Consider the following 27,190-nt stretch of genomic DNA (forward strand, 5'->3'; position numbering starts at 1 on the left):
CAAATAAATCTTTAAAGAAATATAAATTTGTGCTCATGTTTGGTCATATCATCACATTTGTTAAATTAATCATGAATGCTATATGTGAGAGCATGTCTAAGAAACAGGATAAAATTGCACTAGGTGATCAGACAGATAAAATGTGCTGATATGGGATTGTGACACTGAGAAAAAACAGAAAATGGAAGATTAAAGGATATTTGCATCTTCTAGAGCAGGACTTTTCAGCCGGTGGTACTTTGGCACCTGGCCAGTGGAACACAACCATCCTAGACAAGTGGTAGTGGGGGAGGGGAATGAGTTGACGCAGTGGCAGTGGCGCAGAAGCCTGAAGAAGAGACAGCTGGAGCAGGGCTATTGGGGCTCAGCAGTAGCCCCAGGATTGGTGCGTGTAGCTCCAGCTGATTGGCACTTCCGGGAGCTGGAGGTTCCCTGAAGGGAAAAGCAGGAGGAGGGAGAAGAGAGGAGACGATCTAAAAGAAGGTTTTGGCAGGAAAGGGCCAGCGAGGGGCTGCCCCCACCCCAGCCCCTGGGCGCATGGACAGGAGGCAGCGAGACCTGGTGTCCCTGCTGACTGCCCTGCTGACTGCTCAGAAAGAAAAGAAGCAGGAGAAGTACTTCCCTTTCCCCCAGCACTCCTCGCCTGCTGCCTCCTGTGTGCATCCCCAGGCGGCAGGGCACAGGTGGTGGGGGGAACCCTTACTGGCTCCAAGGCTGCCCCATGAATCTAAGGCTGGCCACATCCAGATTGTAGATCAGCACCATGCCCGCCACAGTACCTCCATGGCCAGCTTGCTGACCTAGGCTCGCAGCCACTAGGCTTCCCTTTCACTGGGACCGCCTTTGCCCACATGGGATAGCTACGACTGGTGGCAGCATGGACACTGACAGCACTGGCAATCTCTCCCGCCCCATCACCACTTCCTGAGTGCACAGGAAGGAAAGAGATGGGAATGAGAAGGAAGGAAGGAAGGAAGGAAGGAAGGAAGGAAGGAAGGAAGGAAGGAAGGAAGGAAGGAAGGAAGGAGATTATAATGAGAGGGAGGGAGGCTCTGAGGGAAGTCTTGCCTTAGCACTTGGCCACCAGCAGCCCTGCTGCCCTTTCACCATCCCCTTGCCCCCTCCTCCTGGCCTATCCTGATGGTCTCCCATCCTATCACAAATGATGCTTTGGTTACAAAGCTGGGTCTCCTCGCACGGAGAGGGAGTGGGCCTCCCTCTGACCCATGCACTTTGCCCGCCTGCACCCACCATGAGCAACCTGGCCAAGGAGAGTGAGCATAGCAGCAGCAGCAGCCTCAAGGCGGAGGTAAGTGCAACCTCATGGAAGTGGGGCTGGACTGGGTTGAGCTGCAGGGTCCTGGTGCTCCAGGAGCTTGAAGGCCAGGCTGGATGCTTCTCTCTGCTGTCCAGGGCTCTGGACAGCCTGTGCCACCATCCAAGAGTCCCCCATGCAGCCCAAGAGATACGGTGAGGCTCCTCCGGTGGATCATGACCCACCCCAGTCTCATCCCCTCCATCAGACACCCCCAGATCTCCCCCACAGCCCCGCTCAGACCTCCCCACAGGTGATGTTGAGTTGGCCACATCCCCGGGCCATTGACTTTGCTTGTCAAAAGTTTGCGAAAGGGGATCACATGACCCTGGGACACTGTGACCATCAGAAATATGAATCAGTTGCCAAGCATCCAAATGTACATCATGTGACCTTGGGGATGCTGCAACTGTTGTAAGTCAAGGACTATCACTTTTTTTCCTTCTTTTTCTTTGGTCATCAAGTTTTTGACACCTTGCAAGGCGACTGGTGGTACTCAAGTATTGCACATCCTAAAAATGGTACAATTGGTGAAAAAGTTGAAAAGCCCTGTTCTAGAGAAGAGTTATTAAGGAGAGATTTGAGAAGCCATAAATTAACATTGCAAACATAAAGAAGGAAATGATATCCCTCCCGCCTTTGTATATGGTCTTCAGAATCTGTTCTGCAATGGTATGTGGGGTTGACCTTTGGAGACAGGGCAAAGAGACAGAACCAAGGTAATGGTCAGATAAAAGGCAGCTGAGCAGGAATGTAGGCCCCACTTTCACGGGCTGTACACAAAACTTTCCTTTAAAAAAATATTAAAAGAAATTGGTACTAAATCTTGACATGGAGTTTAGTAGAAGTCATACACAGTTAACCATATTGTTAGATTGCAGTGGATGTTTGTGTGAAGACTGAAGTGGTTGCTCATAAAGGTACTTCTGCCAGGATTCTGAAGTGGCCACTGTGGTTTGAAATTTTGCTTAAGTAAATTGCTAAAGATAAAACCTAAGCAATCAGACTTTTGTAAGTTCTGAAGATTCCTTATTTCATTGCTTAGAGACAATCAATACATATGATACTCTTGCTTAGGGCTTTTTTTCTCATAGAACGCCCAGAACGGAGTTCCAGCACCTTTTTTGGATGGAACCTTGTAGGGTATGCAAGGCGGGTTGTATGATGTGTGTGAGTTCTGGCACCCTTTTTTTTTTTTTTTTTTTTTAGAAAAAAAGCACTGCTCTTGCTTATCCTTGGTTAGCTTTCTATACAAGGTGAAGTTTAATAGATGAAGCAACTTTTTGGTAACAATTTATTTCATTCATTATTCACAATGAAGTAGCTCTAGTGCCTATCTTGTACCTCTTTTTCATTCCCAGCTGTATATGCAGTTAGAGAAAATGATATAATTTTATGTATTATGTATACAGTCTAATTAGGCCACTGTCCCTTTGCTTCTACTTGACCTACTGTGCTTCAAAATGAAGTATACCTGCAGCTTTGTACTTTGCTAGCACAACAATACCCCCTGGTGACTCCAATTTAGAAAGCATCAAAGGGGGGGGGGAAAATCAGTCAGACACTGAATTCAAGGTATTTTCTGTTATATTCTCTTTGCTGTAGCTGCCTCCCCTAAGTTTAATGAGGTCATATTACAATAAGCTAATGTTCAGTGAGGGCCCTCCTTCATGAAATAAGGTAAACTATTCTCCACCGTTATTTTCCCGGGGTCTGCCATTTGTCTTTACTCAGCAGTTCTTCAGTTGAATTTCTTGCTTTGTGTCTCTGCTGCAAGAACAGCTCCTCATCCTTTTCCTTTATGTCCAGATCTGCAAAAGAAAAGAAAATACGACTCTTCTCTGAGGAAAAATGTAAACTGGATGTTGCCTACTTTACAAAGCACAATTTTGAAAGAGCACCTGATGCTATAATTCTTTCTCGTAAAATGTTTCACTGTTTTCTGTTAATTTAGGATACGATTCAAATGACTACATTGTTCAAAGGGGAATTAAAATAATATGAGCATACTGTTCATCTGAAAGAATGAAAAGACATCTTGCTATCCTAGGAGACTTATGAGCTTGCCTTTTTGATCGAAACTTGGAGAGATTGACATTTTTTCCATTTTATGTCTAATACAGGTAAGTCCTTGACTTATGATCTGTTGCTTAGTGATCAAAATTATGTCAGACCACCCAAAAGGTACTTACAAACCACTTCTGAAATTAAGAAGTCTCCTCCCCCCCACACACACACCAAGTTAAGTGACTGCAGTTTGGGTGCTTAGGAATCAGCCTGCACTTACAGCTATTTGCTGCATTCTGTGATCATGTAATTGCAATTAACTATGTTTTTGCTGAAAATTTCCCGTTTTCAGCAAAAATGGACTATAGCAAATAATAGGTTTGCTTTAACAACTGCCACATAAAAGATCATAAAAATGAGTCTGGTCATGTGGTGACCCACTTTACAATTGTAATGGGCAGACTCCATTACAGGACTACCTGTCTCTCACATTGATGTAATTTACACTCTCTACTATGACCTCTAGGACTTTCTACTTAATAGTCATATGCTTCTCCGGGATATCAGGCCTAAAAAGAGAGCCAGTTTGGTCTAGTGGTTAAGGCACCAGGCTAGAAAGTGGAAAATTGTGAATTCTAGTCCTGCCTTAGCCATGAAAGCCAGCTGGGTGACCTTGCTGGGGGGAAAATAGGAGGAGGAAGGTGAGTTGAATATGTGAGTTGATTGTAATAATAAAGGGGAGCTATTTTAGCATTAGATCCTCCTATGTTATGTAGCATATCAGTCAGCAAGGGTTGGCCAACATTTTTGGGTTTGGGTGGGTACTTCAGCGTCTTCCCACGTGATGTTTAGAGTCTTTAAGTCTTCTGTGAACATTCTTTGCCATGCATTTTGAGGGCTTTCTCTTAGTCCAGCGTGTCAAACTGCTGGCCCACGAGCCGGATGCGTCACGCTGAAACCACACCCACCCTATTGCCGGCAATGGGGAAAAAGTTGTGATACGTCGTGCGACGTCACGTGACATCACGAGTTTGACATGCCTGTCTTAGTCGCTTGGCATCGGGCAGGTCCATCTGATTGCCATCTTGGGGAGATTGTCGGTACACTGTATAAACATAGAAATTGCCAGAGAAATTCTTGGTGGACACTGTCAAATGCTTTCATAAAGTCAATAAAGTTAATGGCCAGAGGATGTTGATAGTCAACACTCTGTTCTATGATATTTCATAAAGGTGAAGATTTGTTCACAGCAAGACCTTGCACAGCGAAATCCAGCTTGTTCTTCTCTCAGACATTGATATATGGTACTTCGCAATCATCTAAGGAGAATTATGCAAAAGGTCTTTCCAGGCATCGAGAGAAAGGTAATACCCCACCAGTTGGTGTATTCTGAGATATTAACTTTCTTGGGGATTTTAATAATATCCCTTCTTCACCAGTCCTCTGGAACTACACTATTTTGCCAACATTTATTAAACAATGTTGTCAGTTATTTCACCACAGCCTGGCCACCATATTTTAAGATCTCATCTAAGTCAGCTGCCTTGTTGTTTTTAAGGCTCCTAATCACCCCGACTGCTCTTTAGAAGGCCAGATCCTGAAGTTGAAACTCAAATACTTTGGCCACCTAATGAGAAGGAAGGACTCACTGGAGAAGGGCCTAATGCTGGGAAAGATTGAGAGCAATAGAAGAAGGGGACGACAGAGAATGAGATGGCTGGATGGAGTCACTGAAGCAGTACGTGTGAATTTAAATGGACTCCAGAATATGGTAGAGGACAGGAAGACCTGGAGGAACGTTGTCCATGGGGTCGCGATGGGTCGGACACGACTTCACAATTAACAACAACAACAATCACCATATTTATTTGTTCAGCTGTGATTTCTTCAGTATTCATATGAAGCTCTTGTTGGACACACTCTTCATTAAAGTTATATATACTGAATGGGTTTGGCTGGTTAAGAGTTTCATAAAAGTGTTCAACACATCTTTTATTCTGCTCATTTAGGGTAACCAAAAGGTGACATATAATAAATAAATAAAATATTTCTGACTGCATCTCAGTAGCACCACATTTTCAATGTTATTAACTTTTTCTTTTTTAATTTGAATATCCCAATACAGGGCACAGCCACGTGAGTCATGAGATGTCCCAATACTGCCCTAACAAATATCTAAACACAAATTAGTTAAATCTTCCAATTTTTATATTTGTATTAGCATAATTCCTCTGGGAATGTTATGAGAAGAAAAGGCTTTATCCATTCAATTTTGTAAGCCTGAGAAAGTTAGAAAATAGAAGGACTATAGGAGCATCCAGAAATCCAATGCATTTCATTAACTAAAACTCTCCTGCACACATTTCTGCAGTGCTGTGCTGACTGTTCGGCAGCAAAATGAAGTAGCTTGTCTGGCAACTGCCATTTTATCCCAGCAAACAAGCAGGTGGGAGAAAATGGTGGCCACATTTGGGTCACCTCTGCACAACCCTGGGACACATGGTCTACCCTCATTCCCCAATAAGGTCAGGAAAGCTTCAAAAGGTGTGATGGATGGTGGACTTATTGGTGCCAGGTCCAAGCACTGTGGATCCCAGTGGGGTGGGATGGGGAGAGAGAGGCAGGGAGGCATAAGAGCAAATGACTGCAGGGGCACTGCAGCCGTCATAACTTTGAAACAGGGTCGTATGTAAATTTGGGGTGCCTGTTGTAACTTGGAACTTTGAAGTTTATTAAGAGACTGTCATATCTCAAAGACTATCTGTAGCCCTTTTCAGGTTGGAGCCTTTTTTATCTTTTGAAATGTCAAATATTTAATATAATATAAAAGAGCCGAGGTGGCGCAGCGGTTAGAGTGCAGTACTGCAGGCCACTTTAGCTATGTTCAGCAGGTCAGCGGTTCAAATCTCACCGGCTCAAAGTTGACTCAGCCTTCCATCCTTCCGGGGTAGGTAAAATGAGGACCCAGATTGTTGGGGGCAATGTAAATATATATATATATATATATATACATTGCTTACTGGTGTACACCGCTTTGAGAATGCTTGCACTTAAAGCGGTATATAAGTCTCATAAATAAATAAATAAATAAATACAAGAGAGAAAGGAGGCAGTTCATTCTTTTCACTACTCCTGTTTTTGCATTTCAAAAGCTGTACTCTCAAAACCAGCTCCATCAGTATTTCTTCCCTCTTGAAAGGTTGTTTTCCGAAGAAAATGGTGTATCAGTTGGATCGTTGTTGTTTGCTCTACAAATTTACAGTTTTCTCCCCAGTTCATCATTCAAGTCTGAAAACAATGGAAGATAATGCAATATATTTGCAACATTCTGACAGGTTGTTTTGTGTAGTCTCTGTAACAGAACAAGCAATCTCTCCCACTGCAGTGCTATATTGTTCATGTTTTTTTAAAGAATGGGTGCACTTTGCTAATGGATGGATTCAGCACAGCATCTCGCTTGAAGTAAATTGTATATGAAGAGATTTAACAGAGCTTGTACACATAGGAAACGTTCCGTGCTATGAAGGATGACTTTGTAATTTGATATTGTTTCAGTTGAGTTGCCGTAAATTCTTGGAAAGAAACCCAGAGAGGATTTCTATTATTTGAAATAAGTATCTGTTCATTTTTAAATGAATTTACAGTCAAAGATCAAATTAAATTGTTTATTGTCTGTCTTTTTGCTTTAAAGTGAAATGAGATTTCTTCTATCACCTTCGCTTCCTCTGAAACGAAAGAGATTTAAAAGAAGAACAGAAGCCCCAATTCTAGGAAAGGTAGCACAAGAAGTAGCTGCTATTTTTTTTTATTATTGTCATTGATCCAAAGCAATTGTTTTTATTAAGGGTAAATCTTATAACATCATTGGGGAGAAAAGAACTTGACAATCAGCCGAAGTGTAAGGTCACTGTAAACAATAAATAAGGTCTTATTTTGTTCAGGGTTCAGATGAGATCAATTCAGAATATAAATGCAACCTCTTTCAGGACTGATCTCTTTCTTCTGAAGAAACTGTTGTAGCTATGTTGTCAAGAGCCCCAGCTTCTGCATCAAGAAAAAAAAAGTAAAAGCGTGTTTGCATTACAAGACAGGGGGAAAGCACCCAATGACCTTGACTGTTCTTTTACAAAATAATGTTGGGAAGACTTTTGCACCGTTTAGTTCTCAGAAAAATCAAGACATCCCCATGCTATGAATTTAATCTTGAAAAATAAATTGTTGCCTCTTTACTTCTTCAGTTGTAATTTCTACCAGTATAAACCTGAAGCCAGTGAGGAGCTTTGATGCATTGAAAGTAACCTTAGGGTCCTACTGGAAAATACATTGTGCAAAATTGGCTGGCTTTGACTCAGAGATTATTGCTTCATTGATAACAGTGCTTTTATCACACTTGCCATTACAGCCTTAGCCTTTCATCTTCCTGTTATTATTTTTTTTCTTACAAATAATTTTCTACCTTAGAAAAAAGGTAGGAAAAAGATTACATGGCCTAAAAAAATGAAAGTAATTTTGGGATAAATAAATACCTACCCCCAAATATTTCAACATAATGCACCTGAAAAGTTATTTATCACTGAATCATTTATCTTTTAAAAGCTGTAATTCAATATGATTTTCTCTGTATTTGATATTGTATGTCTTTCTTCATTTTTATACCAGTATCTCAAAAATACATTAAAACAGAAGAGATGCTTACTAATGTCAGAGCTGAAATGCCAACAGCATTTTATAATCCATCTTTACTGATATTAATGAATTAACAATTTTAATACTGACAATTTTAATCATCAATTGATATTTGATGATGGATTCTTTCTGTTTGGACCCTCAAAAGAAACCTTACTTGCCATATCTGAAATCTAGTAGAACAAAACATGGAGAATAAAGGCAAAGGAAAAATAGCACATCAAAATTTAAAGAGGGAGATAATTCTTTCAGAAAAATAATCAATTAGATATTAAAATGAAATAGCAAGGAAGCCAACCTCATCATTCTTGGGAGCATCAGATTCGAGGGCCAAGAGACTCATATTCAAAAACTTTTATCCCAGTCAGTCTTACCCATGCCTAATTCTGAACAATTGAGAGCTTTGTAGACAACAGTTAATCAAGATCAGGTTTTGTCAATCTAAAGAAGGCCAACATCTGGCATGTGGATTGGGGCACTAACCTAAACTGAGCAAAGACATTCTAAATCCCAGGGGCCATCAGATTAGATTTTCTAAATTGGAAAATCCATTATGTAGAATGAATATGACCCTTACACAACATAAGCTAAGAGCTAATAATTTTATTCATTTTTATTTGTAGGTCCTGTATAATCTTGGACTGGCTTTCCCTATTGACTAATGAAGCATTACAATGGCTTCTCAAACAATAGTGTACTGACTATTAGCTGGAATGGGAAGCTAGTACATGTTACTATATGGCAGTGTTTCTCAACCGTGACAATTTTAAGGCATGTGGACTTCAACTCCCAGAATTCTACAGCCAGCGATGCTGGCTGTGGAATTCTGGGAGTTGAAGTCCACATGCCTTAAAATTGTCACGGTTGAGAAACACTGCTATATGGACACTAAATTGTTATTTTCTTCTTAGGGATCCTCATGACCGGATAATTAGAGCTCTGAACATCAGCAATTTGTACATGCAATTTTGTACGTCCCTTTGTTAAAGTAGTAACTATTCACTTTATATGGGAGAAACTACTAACCTTTAAGATGTAGATAGGCCAAGAATTCAATTATTGTACGCATAATATTGTTATATGTCAGCAGTCTTGTGGAAGTATCTGGGGGGAAAAAATCAAGTATTACTGATTACATGAGAGAATGAAGGTGAGAAGGCTAGATAAAAGTGGGAGTTAAGGATTAAGTAGGATAAGTTTCTATGAACAGTGTTTTAATTGCTCGAAGCAAATGTAGGGGTCATTCCTTGGAAATGAAAGTGGATGAATTATTAAAAAACTGGGGGGTATCCTCTGGAATTTATAATCTTTAATAGAAAGTTTTGATTAGCTTTAACTTTTTTATCTACATATTATTTTAAAATGTAAACTGTTCTTCTGTGGATGGAATTATTTTTATTTTATGTTTCTACACTTTATTGGTTATATATACAGATTTTTTCTGCCTGAAGAATGCATTGCATAGAGTAGGATTTCTCAACCTTGGCAACTTTTAAGATGTGGGAGTTGAAGTTCACACATTTTAAGGTTGCAAAGGTTGAGAAACACTGGCATAGACAATGCATAGTAGATTCCCTATCCACACTCCAGGAACTTTTTCCATGCAGATTAGGAGGGTGTTCAAAGTGATCGGAGGAGGGAGAAAGTAAGGAACCATGAGAGACTCACTGGGCAAGTTAGTCAATTCTCACAATGACAATGATCATATTAACTATTTAATTTTAATTAAATACAATGAAATCTAATTTGTATTTCATTCTATTCCTAATTTCTATTGTCGGTGATATAGCTGCCCAGCTTAAACTTAAGGAAAATGCATAATTAATTTTGTACATATTACCCAATATTTCTTTTAAAACAGAAATACCATCTTAGGAAAATAAAATTACCCACTTTAATAGACTTCATCATGTTTAATTAAAATAAGACCCACATAAAAGGGCAGCTCGTCAAGCAGAAAAGTTGTGCATCATGATTTAGGAAAGAAGAAATCAGGAGCAGCTTTTAAGATATGCTTGGAAGTATATAGCAGAAAGGTATTAGAAGAAGAAAAGTTACCTGCTTTTACATTTTCTTCGAGGTTTATGTCACGCTTACCAGCTAAACCATGCTTGACACTAAAAATTCTGTCTATTGCATCTGTAAATAAAACAAGAGATGAGATAAGGTTTTATTACTCTAACATTCACCAGCCTATTGTGAGATATCTCCCCACTAGGTAAAAAGGTTCTGAACAAAAATGGAACAGATAGTTTTTGATGGAATGATGCACATTGAATGAAGGGGGAAAAATTTCACTAACTATAAAGCAAAGTGTCTAACCTATTGCAACACTGGCATACAACACCAGCAAATTCAACACAATGTCACATTTTGGGTGTAATCATGCAGCTGTTGGTATAATGAAAAGACAAGCAAGGAGTTGCCTTCCAGGTGCTGTTGGCCTGCACTCCTAACATTTCTTATTCTTCACCATTTTGGCTTGAGCAGCTAGGAATGGAAGTTCAATGGTGCCTGGAAGGTCACAGCTTGCTCATCTCTGGTATAATGTGAATGTCTTCAGCCAAATATGGGATTAAGCCATTGCCACTAAATTAAATAAAAGCATTTCTGATACAATAGCCACTTTATAGCCATTTGTTTCCTCTGGTTGAAAAAGGTGGACATATTTGGGTGCACATAGTGTGCTGCCTTGGGTTCAGTCTATTTACTTGAGAACATGTAGCATAGTGATTGCTTCCTTTGGTTTTAAGAAACATATTAGATTTATTTTGACAGTAAACTGCAGTTAGTTTACACAAATAGCCTCCAAAAGCCATCTTACATTCCCCAGGTGGCTCTTCTCTCCCCCTTGCACTGGGTATTTCCTGGAGGAGCTGTTCAATACGACCTGAAACAGATGATGGCTATTACCTTGTTGTTGTTGTTGTTAACTGCGAAGTCGTGTCCAACTCATCACGACCCCATGGACAATGTTCTACCATAGTACTGTCCATGGGGTTTTCACAGGGTTTCCATGGTTTTCGTGGCTATTACCTATCCTTAGAGAAAACTGAACTTGAAAAGTAGATTTCCTTTGTAAGGTATGGAGGTTTGGCCATCTTTCATCCATTTTTCCACGATTCATTTGAACCCAACATAAACAGAATACAATGTTCCAAGAAAAAAAATATTTGAGTTCTCTTCTCTTAGACAATATATTAATCCTGCCTTCCTTTTTGTAAGTAATTGGCACCCAAATACCATTATATGGTTTTAAAGTAGTGTCCAGACATAATAATGTAATCCAAATATTGATAAGCTCAGTGTGTCCAATGTACACATCAGATAGCAAAGGATACCTGTAGTGTGTTTGCTCTCCTGAAATATTTTTAATTAATGTATTACATATATTTATATACCACTCCCAAAATTAGCTTCAATTGATCCAGCTGCTGATTAGCAAGGGATACATAATGGGACAGAATCATAGAATTTAAAAGGGCTAATTGGGCTGTCAAGTCTGTGTAAAAGGACCACCAACAGAAGGCCATCCAGGTTCTTTTTGAACACACTCAATGCCAGACATTCACAATTTTCTCTGAGAAGTGATTCTATGGTCAAACTGCTGGGTTAAAGTTTTTCCTAGAATTCAACCAGAACTGCTTTCCTGAAACCTTTCACCCTTAGTATGTGTCTTGCCCTCTAAATGATAACGGTAAAAAGTGACTTTGTTAGATGACGTCCTGCCAGATACCTTAAAAAATGCTGTGTTATCATGTTTCCATTACTCCTGATCCTTTGTCAAGGATAATTACACCCAATTTTCTCAATCTTTTCTCATACAGCTTTGTTTCCAGTCTTCCAGTGTTTTCTGCACTTCTCGGGACACATTAGTTATACTGGGAAGGTAACTAATGCAGGACCATTAGTTCCTGTGATTTGGAGACTATATTTTTTGTTGATGTCACCTAAAGTCACATTTGCCTTTTTATCACAATAAACAGTGCTGACTCATATTCAGTGCCATCAATTACATGACAAGATTTTTTTTTCATGCACGTTGTTTACCAAAGTAGATTGATACTGTCTGTTGGTCAATCTTTGCCTTACATTTTATTTATTTTTTTCTTAAGTGAAGAATCTTACATTTGTCTCCATTCAATTTCAAACTGTAACATGCAGCTCACTTCTCTAACCTATAAATACTGTTTTAAAAAAGTATTGTTTCTTATTTGTATCATGAACGGAAGTTGTTTTAAAAAGTAATAAAAACAAAATTGCTCAGATGTCCTGTTCAATTACTCTGTCCCCCACTCAGAATTGCCTTTCAAGAACAAGTGTTTTTTTTGCACCTATTAAAACGGCAGGTTCTTGGGCTAAAGGGAATATTCCCCCTTGCCTTTATTTTTCAATCCGTATCAGATTAATTTTCTAAAGCAAATATAACTCTGATTATTGGGAGGTTAGAGAAATTTATTGGGAAAACAAGTAAGTCCTTCCACCTGATCACACGAAACTGGAAAGTGGACAGGCTGATATTATGTAGCCTGATTTCATATGAATTGAGATAAGTAGCTTCTATATATTGTACCATTTTTGTCAAAACATTCTGACTTACCCAAGTTCCTGCTAATGCAGAACTTCACAGCTTTTCTAGCAAGCAGCAGCTGCCAGCTATTCTATTGAATGGAAAAATCACTTTTCTTCAACAGTGCTGTAAACTCTTTGGGAGAATTTCCACACCATCTTTTATGGGGCAACGTAGCATTTTCTACATTGTTATGTCTGCTATATTTTTACAGGGCTGATAAGTTGAAAAGATGTTCCCAATTTCAATAATTTTACAATTTGACCAAACCCCTTTCCTCAATCCTACTAAGTATTATGCATTGCTTCACTTCAAAAGTGTAATGCAGCCCTGTGTATTACCTGACTGCTTATTCTGCTACTTGGGATATAACGGCACCACCAATGTCCCAAATATTTGCAGGCAGTCTAAAAAATATGACTCTTACTAGACAGTTGCAGAAAAAAAAGGCAAATAGAAAGAACGAGCTTGAAAATAACAACAAAAAACATTTTCAAGAACTATATTCTTTCTATTTATGAGATGGAATGGAACTGGAAAGTTGATCAGTATATCCAGGGAACACTGGTACATCAGATTAATGCATTGACATGGTCTGGAAGTGAAAATGGTGCTCATATCAAATGAGTTTGCTCTCAAGAGTTCAAGTGAGGTAATTGAGGACTTGTTCCTTCAAAGTACTCAGTTGGAAATTGGTTAAACCAAGTAGGGAAAGCTGTAACTGAGAAATTTCATACCCTCTCCCATCAAGCAAGGGGTGAGAACTAATATAAAATACTGCATATATTTCTCATTTCTCTAGCATTTCAATTCATATGCAAAGAGCTATAGAAATTAACATTCTTCCAGATTGTTTTAACTGTATATTAAATGTTTAACTCACGTGGGCCAAGCAGATAACCAGCACTATTCATAGTCCATCCCCTTTTCTCTTTAGCCTTACAGAAGGAAAATGCATGATTAATTTTGTACATACCAGTATTACCCAATATTTCTTTTAAAACAGAAACACCATCTTGGGAAAATAAAATTATCAACTTAAATGGACATAATTTTCATTAAAATAACAGCTATATATTTGGAAAAATAAATCACAATTAATCACAAGCTATAGTATTTATACCAGCATTTACACAGGATACTTTTAAAAACAAGCTGTACATTATAAGAAATAAACCGTGTATAAGAATTAGTTTCCAAGTTATTTAGGATTTCAGAAAACCCAGAAGCAAGTTCCACAAACTTTATAAGGAATTAATGACTTTCCTTGGATAAAAGTGCTTAGGAATTATAGTTAAACGTTACATACACATCTCAGTAGCAAGGATTTAATCTTAGATCTGCTCCTGACTTTGTCAAAAGATTTACGGCCTTTTCATTTCAGTCCCTCTGCTGTTCTTCAACAAAGTGCTTCATCCTGCGCAGTTGGACCTATCCAATCTCTGCCAGTGATTTTTCTCCTTACACATGCATTTAAGAGACAAACACATCCCCGAGTTTGTAATTTAAGAGGCAGCCACGACTCGCGCTTGCAATGACATCCTGGGTTTGACAAGGGACCAAGAGGTAGAGTCGGAGCACGTGTTACGGGTCTCTAGTAGTCCGCTGAAAGACGCGCGAGCAGCTGCAGAGGACATTTCGTTACTTACGGATAAAACCAGCCCGAACGTCTCTGAGAGAGCAGCACAAAAGATCAAGCCGGCAAACAGGAGACCGGGATGCCGCTGCATCTAAAAGGAGACCGAAATCATTTCCTTCCCCGCCCCCCGATTCCCGCCCCCCCCCAAGACGGGTCCCAAGAGGGTCTCTGCCTTTTCAGAGACAGACCAAGACCCTTCGTGGAAATGGCCCAGCGACCAGGATTCTCAAGTTTTATGGCTGTTTTAAAGGAGCCCCTGATCTTAGACATTAGCACGTGTTTCTTAGCCTAAAGTTGGAGTATACGACGGAAAAAGAAGTGGGAGAGTGGACAGGAGAGTGGGGGGTCTTGAAGGAAAGTACCTTGCCCCGGAGCTAACGGTGCCCTTGCCTGCTGGGTGGCAGCTGGGAGAAGCGAAGCCGAGGGGAGAGGTCCTTGGGCCGATCTCTCTACCGGATCTCCCCAGTCACTGCATGGCTCGGGTGCCAGCCCAGAGATGAACTCCACGGGGAGCGCCAGGCAGGGAGATCGGAGCGGTCCCAAGCCCGCTTCTCCTCGGCTATTTATGAGCCGCGCTTCAACATCGTTACTGGCGCGCCTCGTCACTCCCCTCGGGGGGATCAGGAGCCGCCCACACTCCGTGGCCGTTTCCCCGCGGCAAGGCAGTGCATTAGGAAGGGGAAAAAAAAAAAAAAAAGACGGCAACTTAATTAGAGGCATTTGGAGCCTGCAGATGGCGCGCAACCCGACCAATTACCTTGCATTACTCCCGGGCTGGTCCCCACGACGGAGCCTTGAGAAGGCCGCAGCTGCGGGCGAGCCCCGTTGCTTCCTCTTCAACTTCAAAAGTTCTTTGTTGCCCTTCGCGAAGGAGGCGGCGTGGCGGGAATAGCTCTGCCTTGTCGGGGAGCCGGCAGCGAAACTGGACGGGGAAGAAGGGCCTTTGTAATTTCCATTATGGCTATTATACGCCATCAGATCCACAGATCTTCCAATAACAGCGTTCCCCGGCTTCAGCTTTTTCTCATCTCTCGCCATCCTAGCGAGAAAACAAGTTTTACCCGTATAATTCCTTGTTCTGATCAGCCATTTCCTCTCTTGGCTTTCTGGTGCCTACTGGTTTTCTGTTCTTTAGATAAAGCTTGCTTTGTCCCCATAAGCCCACTGGCGCAACCCAAGAAAAGCTGTTGTGGAGACGAAGGTAATACAACAAATAGAGTCCATCCATTCGGGTTAAAGGGCAAAGCTCCCACAACTAGCCAAGTTGTTTTGACCTCTGAGGCAGAAAATCCTCAAGCCTTCCCATCCTATCCATAGCAGTAAAAATACAAGGATACATTCAATAGTGAAGGATTCCTTGCCCATTTACAACAGTCTAGCTGATTGTAGGTCTGCCTAATGGTAGGGCAGGCCCTTCTTCTGGAATCCTTTTTTCTGGAGCAATAGTACTGAAATGCAGGGCTTCTTTTCATGTGTTTCTTTGAAAATCCAAATGGCTCAACAGGGTATATTAGTTTACCACGGCTTTTAATCAGGTAAGCATGAAAGAGTCAAGAAATGTTTAAATCGAAAAGCTAGGTTAAGTGCTTGCACTTTGAGATCTGTATTTTAAAGAACCTACTACAGGGGTGTCAAACTCGCAATGTCACCTGACGTGTCGCGACGTATCGTGACTTTTTTGCCCTTGCTGGCAATGGGATGGGCACAGTTTCGCTATGAGGCATCCGGCCTGCGGGCCGGCAGTTTGACACTCCTGATTTAGTAGATGACATTTTAAATACAGGTAGTCCTCAACTTACAACAGTTCATTTAGTGACTGTTTGAAGTTACAATGGCACTGAAAAAAATGACTTAGGACCGTTTTTTTCTCACAACCATTGCAGCTTCCCCTTGGTCACCTGATCAAAATTCAAACACTTGGCAACTGACTCATATTTATGACAGTTGCACTGTCCCTGAGTCATGTGATTATCTTTTCCAAGTTTCTGACAAGCAAAGTCAATAAGGAAGCCAGATTCACTTAATAACTGTGTTACTAATTTAACAACTGCAATGACTCAATTGTAGCAAGAAAAGCATAAAATGGGACAAAATTTACTTAACTGTCTCATTTAGCAACAGAAATTGTGGTCATAAGTCGAGGACTACCTGTACACAAGCAGCAACATTTAACACACTGGAATGAATTCCCTCCTGGCTGAAATTGCACTGAAAATGTAAGTGAACTTGGAGTGACTTTCTTCTGAGATAACATCATATGTAACTTCTACCCCGGATGCTATTTTTATGTTTTCTTGTAGACAAAGTTGTAAAACTCTTATCATATTGACACTACACGCACAGCCACATCAACACATAATTGCACTTCCACAGTACTTTACATAGCAACATTTTCACAGTGGTTTACCCAGTAAAGTATTCAGTTTGAATTATTAAATTGATGTATATATATAAATTCATACAAAGGGAAGATTCTACTGCACTGTACTGAAGTGTCTCATCTGAAAATAAAGCTATGCCATATTTGGAACTGTGCTTAATTTAGACTAGTTTAAGCAATGTATCCATAAGTGCTCTATGAGTATTTATAAATCTATCTTAATATAAAATATATAAAATTTAAGACAAAGTTAAAATACATTTATAAAACTACTTAAGTTGAATCTGTGAGTGAGGCTCAAAAAGTAGATTCTAATATAAAATGTGATAATGGCTAAAATTACCAAAATGTGATTATAATTTAAGTAAAATGTGATTATATGTAAAGTTACAGAGAAAAATATCTAAGTTTACACGGAATACATTTTTCTGGCAAGAAATTGGTATGTCAAGGTGGAGTGCATCTAGAATAGAATAGAACAGAGCTGGAAGGGACCTTGAAGGTCTTATATTCCAGCCCCCTGCTCAAGCAGGAGAATCTATACCATCTTAGACAAGTGACTGTCCAGTCTCTTCTTAAAAACCTCCAGTGATGGAGCATCCACGATTTCTGAAGGCAAGCTGTTCCCCTGGTTAATTGTCCTCACCATTAGGCAGTTTCTCCTTAATTCCAGGTTTCATGCTGCTATGGAAAACGTAGCCAAATGGATTGCAATGAAAGGCGGTTCATCTATGAGCAGCATCTGGGCATAGGCCAAGTCTGAGCAACCAAGGTATTTGCTAAATGGAGGAAGGATAGTTCTGGTTCATGTGTCTCTATGAAAGAAGCAATGAAGAAGAACATGTTCGGTAATTTCTACCACTCAGGAATCACTGGGGCAGAGCCTTTCAGCCAATGGAATGGTACTTTTTTATATTTGCCATTCAATACTGCAGAGGTAAAAGAGCGTGACATCAGACAAGAAAGAAAGCTTTTGGATGGCTGGATCTTTCTAGTTGTGTATATTTGGAGCTGTATATAAACAGATGGAGTACAAAAGCTGAGCCTACAGTAGAGTGTCCAAGATTGGTCAAGAATTTGTTCTACGTTTTTAGTGGCTGTTTTTAAGGCTATGAGCATCTTTCATTGACTTTGAAAATGAAACATAAATGTTAATACCTACATGTAATAGAAGAATTTTATATCAACACATAACAAAAAGACTGTTAGTAATAAATGCAATGGGCACAATTATTTAGAAATAAGAAGTCAATGGACCTGGCTAGGAAACTAAATGTACAGATATAATATTTTTGCAAACTTAAACATTAATTTTTAAGGTAATTGTTAATTACTGAAACCTATTTTTTTAAGAAGTGGGAAAGGACAGGATCATTGAAAGACCAAGAACATTACAAATAAAGTATCTTAATAATTGTTATCATTACTCAGTGGAGTAATTTTCTTTATTCTGACTACAGAGTGGTACAGTGCTTTTAAACCAATGGTTTGAACTTAGGTGATTTATGCATTTTTTCTCAAATCTTTAATAAAATAACTACTATTTATCAGGTGAGTAGACAGTGAAACCTTTTGTATTATTAAAGATTCAGCCCAGCAGTTTTCTACTTAATTTTTTTTACTCTCCTCTTTTCTTGTTTTATCTCAACTAGATTGTCAGGACAGAGTTAAATTATTTTCTTCTCTACTTAGATGCATATTGTTCTTTCAAGTCTGCTTGTCAAGAATATTATTAGTCCTTTTTTATTTTTCAGTGCTGACATGTCTAGTTGTGCAGGCAGGATAATTCACAGTGAGTATTATGGCTGCACTTTTATGTTAGCATTCAAATGAGTCCATTGTCCAAATCAAATTGCAGTTTAATATTGTGGGTTGACTCTCTAATACATTTACTTCTTACTATTCCTCAGCATGAAAAATAACTTGAGGAGATTTTTAAACTTCTGCTGAAATCACATCACAGGAGTTGATTCATCTTCCAGTAAAAAGCTTGATAGGAATGTGTGATAGAATGCCCCAACTTTGACCTCTGTCCTTTTGGAAAGTAATCTTTCTGACTGCTCTGGACAACCATCTATGTTTCCTCCCCTTTGTCTGATTCTGAAGAAAATAACAGAATAACAGACTTGGAGGGGACCTTGGAGATCTTCTAGTCCAACCCCCTATACTATACTATTTCAGACAAATGGTTGTTCAATCTCTTCTTTAAAATCTCGAGTGTTGGAGCACCCATAACTTTTGGAGACAAATCTTTCTACTGATTAATTGTTCTGTCAGGAAATTTCTCCTTAGTTCTAGATTGCTTCTTTCCTTGATTAGTTTCCATCCATTGTTTCCTGTCCTGCCTTCAGGTGCTTTGGAGAATAGGTTGATTCCCTCTTCTTTGTGGCAGCCCCTGAGATATTGGAACACTGCCATCATGTCACCCCAGTTCTTTTCAGGAATTAATTCTTTGTTAGCCATTCCCCTTCCAAATTTGTAAGTACTCTATGGGCTGCACAGACTTTCTATTCCTATCTTCATATCTTGCTCATTAGCAAACTATAACCCCTGCTCCAGGCCAAGGAAGTTTTCTGGGTCATGATATCCCTGTCAGAAAAGGCACAGTCTTTTGTCACTTTCACAACGATGCGAGTTTTTTCATAGCTGACCTCTCAATCTGAAATTCTTGAACATATCTAAACTTACCGTACTATTTCATGAATGAAAGACTACTTCCATTTAAGTAAGATCTAATGGATACTTCTTGCTGAAGGAAGGTGGTGAGGAAGTAGTTTTCCTAACAACCAAATAGAAACATGATTTCTGAGAGGCTACTCCAATGTACTGGCACTACTATGGAGAAGCAGTGCTTTCTAGTTAGTCCTCCCCCCACCTCTCAAAAAATGACAACAAGTAGTTTCTGCCTGGAAGATCTAATGGGTGGGCTAATTCCATTGGAAGAAGGTAGTATTGCTCATGTCCAGATGCCTATATAGATAGATTGATATATCAATAAATTGATTGATATCTCAGTTTTTCTAGAATCTTCAGTAACTTTCCCAAACTGTGCCTGTTCCAATATAAAGTAAAAAAATAATAAGCAAGAGAAATAGAGAACATTTGCCTCTTTCCTTCAATGTGCTTGTAATAATTTATTATGATTGTTTACAATTCTTATGTTAAAATTCAGAGTGTTTTTATAAGTTTTGAAATAAAAAATACTGAGCTCAGTGAGATTACTCTCAGTATCTACATCTAAGAGTGCAATCATGTCCTGAAAACTGAGATTTTTTTAATGATTTGTTTTGGATTTCTATGTTAGTTCCTAATGGGAAAATAGGATATAATTTTCTGCCCCCTGGGCAGTGTGACTATGAAGACTTCCCTGGGTAAATGGTGATGTGTACTTTCACAGTGAGCTCTTGTACATCAAAAATTATCATAATAAAATGCCTCCTACATTTCTGCTTTGTTCTATGTGTTTACTGCTTTACGTGAAGAAACCGATTCCATTTCAACAACTAGCAAGTTTTATGGGGGCCACTTTATGTGCCATCTCCTTAATATAATAATAAGAGCCAAGCCGTTTCTTTGTTCTACTTCTGAAATATTAATAGAAATGCTATCCTCCAGTTGCAGAAATTCCCAGCTAACCAAACAAGGAACAAGGATGACATTACATTCAAAGTAATTTTAAATCAAAAGAGTAGAAATACTATACTCACCAGATTAAAACCAAATTACAAAGTACTCATTAGGTCCTTGATCATAAATTTAGGGCAGGCATGTTTCCTGGCCTTACACAAATACCAACACTGCAATGACAAGTATTAAGAAAAGATAATCAAACAACGAATCAACGAACACCTAGAGGCAAACAAAGTCATTACTAAAAGCCAACATGGGTTTGTCAAAAATAGATCATGCCAGACAAATCTTATTGCATTCTTTGACCAAGTGACAAAATTAGTGGATCAGAGGAATGCTGTGGAAATAATTTACTTGGACTTCAGTAAGGCATTTGATAAAGTAGATCACAACCTACTACTTGACAAGATAGAAAAATGTGGGGTAGACAGAACCACCACCAGATGGATCCGTAGCTGGCTGACCGTCCGTACTCAGCGAGTGGTCCTCAATGGAACTGCATCTATATGGAGGGAAGTGTGTAGTGGGTGCCCCAGGGCTCTGTTCTGGGCCCAGTACTCTTCAACATCTTCATCAACGATTTGGATGAAGGGATAGATGGGGAACTCATCAAATTTGCAGATGACACCAAGCTGGCAGGAATAGCCAACACTCCAGAAGACAGGCTTCAGGTACATAAGGATCTGGACAGACTTGAACACTGGGCACTAACTAACAAAATGAAATTCAATGGTGAAAAAAGCAAGGTTCTACATTTAGGCAAGAAAAACCAAATGCACAAGTACAGCATAGGTGGCACCATGCTCAATAGTAGTAACTGTGAGAGGACCTCGGAGTCCTAGTAGACAATCACCTAAATATGAGCCAGCAGTGTGCTGCAGCTGCCAAAAAGGCCAACACAGTGCTAGGCTGCATTAACCGAGGGATAGAATCAAGATCACGTGAAGTATTAATACCACTCTTCAATGCCTTGGTAAGGCCACACTTGGAATACTGCATCCAGTTTTGGTCACCACGATGTAAAAAAGATGTTGAGACTCTAGAAAGAGTACAGAGAAGAGCAACAACGATGATTAGGGGACTGGAGGCTAAAACATATAAGGAACGGTTGCTAGAATTGGGTATGTCTAGTTTAACGAAGAGAAGGACAAGGGGGGACATGATAGCAGTATTCCAATATCTCAGGGGCTGCCCCAAAGAAGAGGGAATTAAGCTATTTTTCCAAAGCACCTGAAGGCAGGACAAGAAGCAACGGGTGGAAACTAATCAAGGAGAGAAGCAACCTAGAACTAAGGAGAAACTTCCTGACAGTGAGAACAATTAATCAGTGGAACAGCTTGCCTCCAGAAGCAGTAAATGCTCCAACACTGGAAGTTTTTAAGAAGAGACTGGACAGCCATTTGTCCTAAATGGTGTAGGGTTTCCTGCCCGAGCAGGGGGTTGGACTAGATGACCTCCAAGGTCCCTTCCAACTTTACTATTATTATTATTATTATTAAGTAATAGCAGACCTGGAAAGAAGCTTCTGTATTGCCAGATGTGAACAAATAGATGCACCCATGAAGTGTTCAATTAGCTATTTTATTGTTCATGCCTACAAAAAAGGAATCTTCTCGGACTGGTGGTTTGCACCTGCAAACTAGAGAAGGTTCAAAGGCACACAAGGAGGGCTGGAGTTTGCCTTCTTGTGCTTATGCAGAGATTCCAGACTAATTCCCTGTTTAGCTCATCCCAGTCTCTTTCCAATATGAATACTGTAGGGCTATAATAGCTGGGCAAATTTCTGTAGGAAGTTTATATAGAAGGAAATTATTATTTAACAGAAACAGAATAGAATTCTATTGTATAAAATTTAATTTGAATATATCACAGAATAGTTTGCTATAGTTGTATCCAACCATACTTTTATCCAAGAAGTTCAAAGTCTTTTTCTAACTTTAAATTGTAAGTTAGGATCAGAACTTCATTTTGGTAGAGATTTGAACCTAGATTTTCAATACTATATCCAAATCCAGTATTTCTGCATTGAAAGCACCATAGTGTCAATAAAAAAATAACAATTATGCTGCTTTGTAAAGAAAATAATGTCTTTTCTTTGTCTCCAGTTTTAGATTTTCGTTTAATAATATTATAGGAACTTATTTGAACTTTTTGTTTGCTGCTATCTGGACTTTGTTTTTATGACATAGACTGAGTCATTTTCTACACCTTTTAGGTTTGCAAAGAGAAACATGTTGCATTTTTCTATATTAAAAATAGAACTACATTCAGCAATACTCTCAGAAAAATAGACATATGGATGTAGAAATGTAGTTAGATGCAAATACCAGGATATTTGAAGAAATTATTCTCGAACCATTAGTGTGAATGTTCAAAAACCTGGGGAAAATCCTAAAGTTCACAAAATCTTTATTACTCAAGCACTTATAAGCTGAAACATAAGGGTGTAATAGGCTTTGTAAATTTTTGTTGTTCTTTGAAACTCTTTGAAGCTCCTTCAGTCACATTACTGAGATTTCCTGGCACTTTTATTTCAGCTCATTATTGTGTATCCATTTAGGGATTTTAGTCAAGGTATTTTGGGGATACACCATGATGCTAGATGCTGTGGCCCTGCCATTTGCAGTCTTCTAATGTCCTGGATATATTTTATTATTTATTATATAGTGTTTATTCCATATATCATTTGTACTAATTACAGAGGCTGCCTTTATCTTTGTTCATTTTGTCACATTTGTGAGAACAATTGAAATCTTTTTAATCAACCAAGAACAGAAAAAGGTGATGGAAAAACATGAAAATGGATGGTAATAAGAGAAGGCTCATTTTCCTAGTATTTCCAAAGCCTTTGAGATCATTTTCTCATTATCCAATCCTGTCTAATGGAGTGGGAAGAGGACATGAGTAGCCTCAGATCTGAATAATTTATTTTTTACCTCACAGTGAGTCAAACTGAGGTAAATATTAAAATACGTATTGAAGAAATGTCTGTTTTCTTTTCCTAGTTACATGTCTGATTGAATAGTTTTTCTCAGTCAATAATATACCGGTAACAATATATCTTTGTTGTACCCTGGTCAGTTTCATCACTAGTAGAATGTTCCAAATGGACAATTATACCTGTGAAAGGTCTTAACAGTGACTCGATTCCCAACCATCCAATATTGAATTCATCTTTATATCCCACTAAAAAGGAAAAAGGACACATTGAGAGAGAGAGAGAGAGAGAGAGAATAAATTATTCCAATTTCTTATTCAATATTGGAAATCTAGCGCAAAGCTAAATAGTTTTTGGGTTCAACTGTGAATGTTCTTTTGTGGCAGGGCTGAAAATATCCTAAAAAGAATAATTAATCATAATGTTTGCCTATTTCAGTATGGATCACTATAAATATAGCTTCTATGCTTAAGACAGCTTGCTATTTTGGATCATTTGTTTTCCCAGTATATTCTAATGTTCCCCTCTTTGATCTAGTTCAGACACTGCTCTAAGCCAATATTTCTTTAACTATGGTTTACTGAATAATTTTCAATTGGATTTATGTAAAACACTACAGTAAGGCATAAACTGTGGTTTTTAAATCATAATGCTTGTAGGCATACATTATCTAAGTCATAAACCATTAGGAAAATCTGATGAATGAAACTGGTCTCTAAGAAACAAGCTGCAGTTTGGTTGAGAGAGAAGCATGATAAATAATACAAGTAGTCCTTGACTTACAACCACAATTGAGCCCAAAATATTTGTTGTGAAGCAAGACAGGTGAATTTTGCCCATTTTTATGACCTTTCTTGCCACAGTTGTTGAGTGAACCACCGCAGTTGTTAAGTTAGTAACATGGTTATTAAGTGAATCTGGTTTTTCCGTTGATTTTGCTTGTCAGAAGGTTGCAAAAGATGATCATGTGACCAGAGACACTGCAACTGTCATAAATACATGCCAGTTGTAAAGCATTAAAATTTGAATCATGTGACCATGGGTATGCTGCTATGGTCATAAGTCACTTTTTTGAGTACAGGTACAGGTAGATCGCAATGGAGCCCAGAATTTATGTTGCTAAGTGAGAAATTTGTTAAGTGAGTTTTGCCCTGTTTTATGACCTTTCTTGCCACAGTTGTTAAGTGAATCACTGCAGTTGTTAAATTAGTAACATGGTTGTTAAATGAATCTGGCTTCCCCATTGACTTTGCCTGTCAGAAAGTTGCAAAAGGTGATCACATGACACTGGGACACTAAACCTTCATAAATATGAGTCAGTTGCCAAGCATCTGAATTTTGATCACATGACCATGGGGATGTGGCAACGATCATGAAAAATGGTCAGAAGTCATTTTTTTCAATGCCGTTGTAAGTTTGAATGGTCTTAATAAAGACGAACAACTAAGATGATTAAAAGCCTGGAGACTAAAACATATGAAGAACGATTGCAGGATTTGGGAATGGCCAATCTAGAGAAAAGAAGGACTAGGGGGAACAAGATAGCAATATTTCAATATTTGAGAGGCTGCCACAAAGAGGAGAAGGTCAACTTATTTTCCAAAGCACCAAAGGACAAGACAAGAAACAAGGGATGGAAACTAATCAAGGAGCGAAGCAACCTGGAATTAAGGAGAAACTTCCTAACAGTGAAAACAATTAGCCAGTGGAACAGCTTACTTTCAGACATTGTGGGTGCTTCATCACTCAAAGTTTTAAAGAAGAAACAGGACAGCCACTTGTCTGAAATGGTATAGGATCTCCTGCTTGAGCAGGAGTAGAAGGCTGGACTAGAAGACCTCCAAGGTCCCTTCCAGCTGTATTCTGATCAACTAAATGAAATGTTGTAAGTCAAGGACTATCTATAATTTCAGTCATTAAACAAATGGTTTTAAGTCAAGGCCTACCAGTAGTAGAGTCCTAAGTCTAGAAGATAAGGTTGTAATTTAGAGATGGGAGTCTGTAATATTAATCCAATAAGTAGTGCACTCAAATAGAAATATTGTAAAGGAAGTGGGCTTGAAAAATGCTGGAAGAAGTGTAAAAATGTATGCACAGATTATCTTTAGTTATTTTTCTTTCCATACTAATGGCATTTTGCTAATATGAGGCCCTATGAATTTATATGCTAAACAATCAGAAGATAAACTGCTTTAAAAGTTTAAACTATGAATTTTAATGCTAAAATCTAAGCTAGTTTTTTATGTTTATTGTCTTTTATGTTTATTATGTTTAAAAGCACAATCATAACTCAATTGAAATGACCACTGCTGCATAGAAAGCCCTTAAATTTTATTCATGCTTCAGACTATAATAGGATCCTATTACTGAATTAGAACTTTGCATTTATATGACAGACTATTTTTTTATTTCTGCAATTTTCAATTGGTGAATGAAATCTTTCTGCATCATACATTCTTAAATTGTATTCTACTCTGAAAATAAAGCTAAATCTCAATACTAATCTTTCAAAAGTGACATAGTTAACCTGCACAAAATATATATTAAAAATGTTGCTTTAAGGAAAGGACTAGAATTATGAAGATCATTTTAATTTTATGTTAGAATTTAATCAGAATAAAAAAACAATATAATAAATTCCATGACATAAATTGAATATATTGCTTTTCTTTATACCAACACTTCCAAACTCTAAACTAAAAGTCTTTTTATCCAGACTGCTTCTATACGAGGTCCCTGGAAAGTTTGGGATTATGTTCATATATTGTACATAGTTAATATGTGTTCATATGCTAACATTTAGCCCATTGTTTATTTGTGTGTTATACTTTAACCAACATTTATGATCTGTATTATCAAAACCGCATATACCTATACTTTTGAGTTTCCAGAATCCAAATTTTGAAGTCTACAATAAACTTTGTTACAAATACTGGTTTTCTGCAATCCAACTGATATGGGTTTCTTTGATATAATTAACTCTGGCAGATACTGTATTGTTCACTACTGATTGTAAAAATATAGAGATGCTTATGATTTTGGCATTTTAAATATCAGCATATAGTTGAAAAAATTAAAGACAATTTGAAATTATTCAAAATTCAGTTAATGTTTATTAGAAAGGCTTAAGGAATGGGCTTCAGGGCTGGAGAGCTCCACCATTGGTAATTATTCCTTGGCTTTTTTGTGTGTATTGAACTGTATTCACCGATTTTCCTTAAATACAGGACGTTAAGTTCTGGTCAAATGAATCTTTCCTCTTAAGTTTTTTTCTCCAGGAATTCACCACTGGAACTGCAGGCTTCTAAGGGAAAAACTTTTAAAGTGACCAATGTTATAATGTGTTGAGTTTGGCAGTTACACTGTAATCTAGATCTTTATTTTGTATATGAGGTATTTTGTATACTAACCAAGGGCTTATTGGCACAAAGTTGATAATATAAAATATTTGTATAATGGTACACATTGTAATGTATTGCTATTTAGTTATAACTTTTTCAGCGCATTGAGATGGATCTCTATTGGGCGCTATTTTTCTAAATAAAAGTACCAGCACTTTAAAACTACTTGTATCATCTAAGCGAGAGTTTCCACCTTTTGCAAAGTAAATATATTTGTTACAACGCTACTCCACGGAAAACACGGTATTACCGATTGATGCCCATTGTTTATTATAAAGCGTCGAAATACCAGAAGCGTGCCTGATACTAACAACAAGGCAGCCGGCAGCCCGTTTCAGTAAATACGCGGTTGGGAAAATATCTTTTGTGCCTTGTGAGCACAAATCAATTTCTTCCTTAGAGCAAGACCTCAGCCAGGGTGGAGGGGACCGTTCGCTTTCTCTTAGCGGCTAACGAGCCACGCGCTAGCGCAGACCAGACGAATTGGAATGCCAACGGCTGGTCGCGCGCTTGCTCCAAGGAAGACGCAGAGACCCTTCCCCGCCTCTTGGAACATTGGTGGGAGTACGCACTTGCCCATTGGCGTGGCCGCCCCGCCCCCGCATCACTCCAACGGTTCTCCCG

At 38.7% G+C, this 27,190-nt stretch overlaps 1 protein-coding gene across 3 annotated transcripts; it reads right to left on the bottom strand.

The window, feature by feature from the left end:
* Positions 1 to 7,087: 7,087 nt before the first annotated feature.
* Positions 7,088 to 27,121, bottom strand: GAL (galanin and GMAP prepropeptide). Of its 3 annotated transcripts, XM_039331247.1 has the most exons (8): positions 26,878 to 27,121; positions 14,975 to 15,139; positions 14,228 to 14,308; positions 13,462 to 13,516; positions 10,833 to 10,898; positions 10,067 to 10,147; positions 9,035 to 9,112; positions 7,088 to 7,366 (listed from the first exon to the last, which is right to left on the bottom strand). In XM_039331247.1, exons 3-8 carry the CDS (start codon positions 14,306 to 14,308, stop codon positions 7,305 to 7,307), a joined length of 423 nt encoding a protein of 140 aa, XP_039187181.1. In that variant the 5' UTR covers positions 14,975 to 15,139; positions 26,878 to 27,121; the 3' UTR covers positions 7,088 to 7,304. The 3 variants fall into 3 exon arrangements, with proteins under 3 accessions (XP_039187181.1, XP_039187180.1, XP_039187182.1); XM_039331246.1 differs by lacking the exons at positions 14,975 to 15,139; positions 26,878 to 27,121 and adding an exon at positions 14,580 to 14,949; XM_039331248.1 differs by lacking the exons at positions 10,833 to 10,898; positions 14,975 to 15,139; positions 26,878 to 27,121 and adding an exon at positions 14,580 to 14,943.
* Positions 27,122 to 27,190: the final 69 nt, after the last annotated feature.

The sequence above is a fragment of the Crotalus tigris genome, unplaced genomic scaffold (assembly GCF_016545835.1).
Source record: "Crotalus tigris isolate CLP2741 ecotype Arizona unplaced genomic scaffold, ASM1654583v1 scf7180000024436.1354646, whole genome shotgun sequence".
Taxonomy (NCBI): Eukaryota; Metazoa; Chordata; class Lepidosauria; order Squamata; family Viperidae; genus Crotalus; species Crotalus tigris.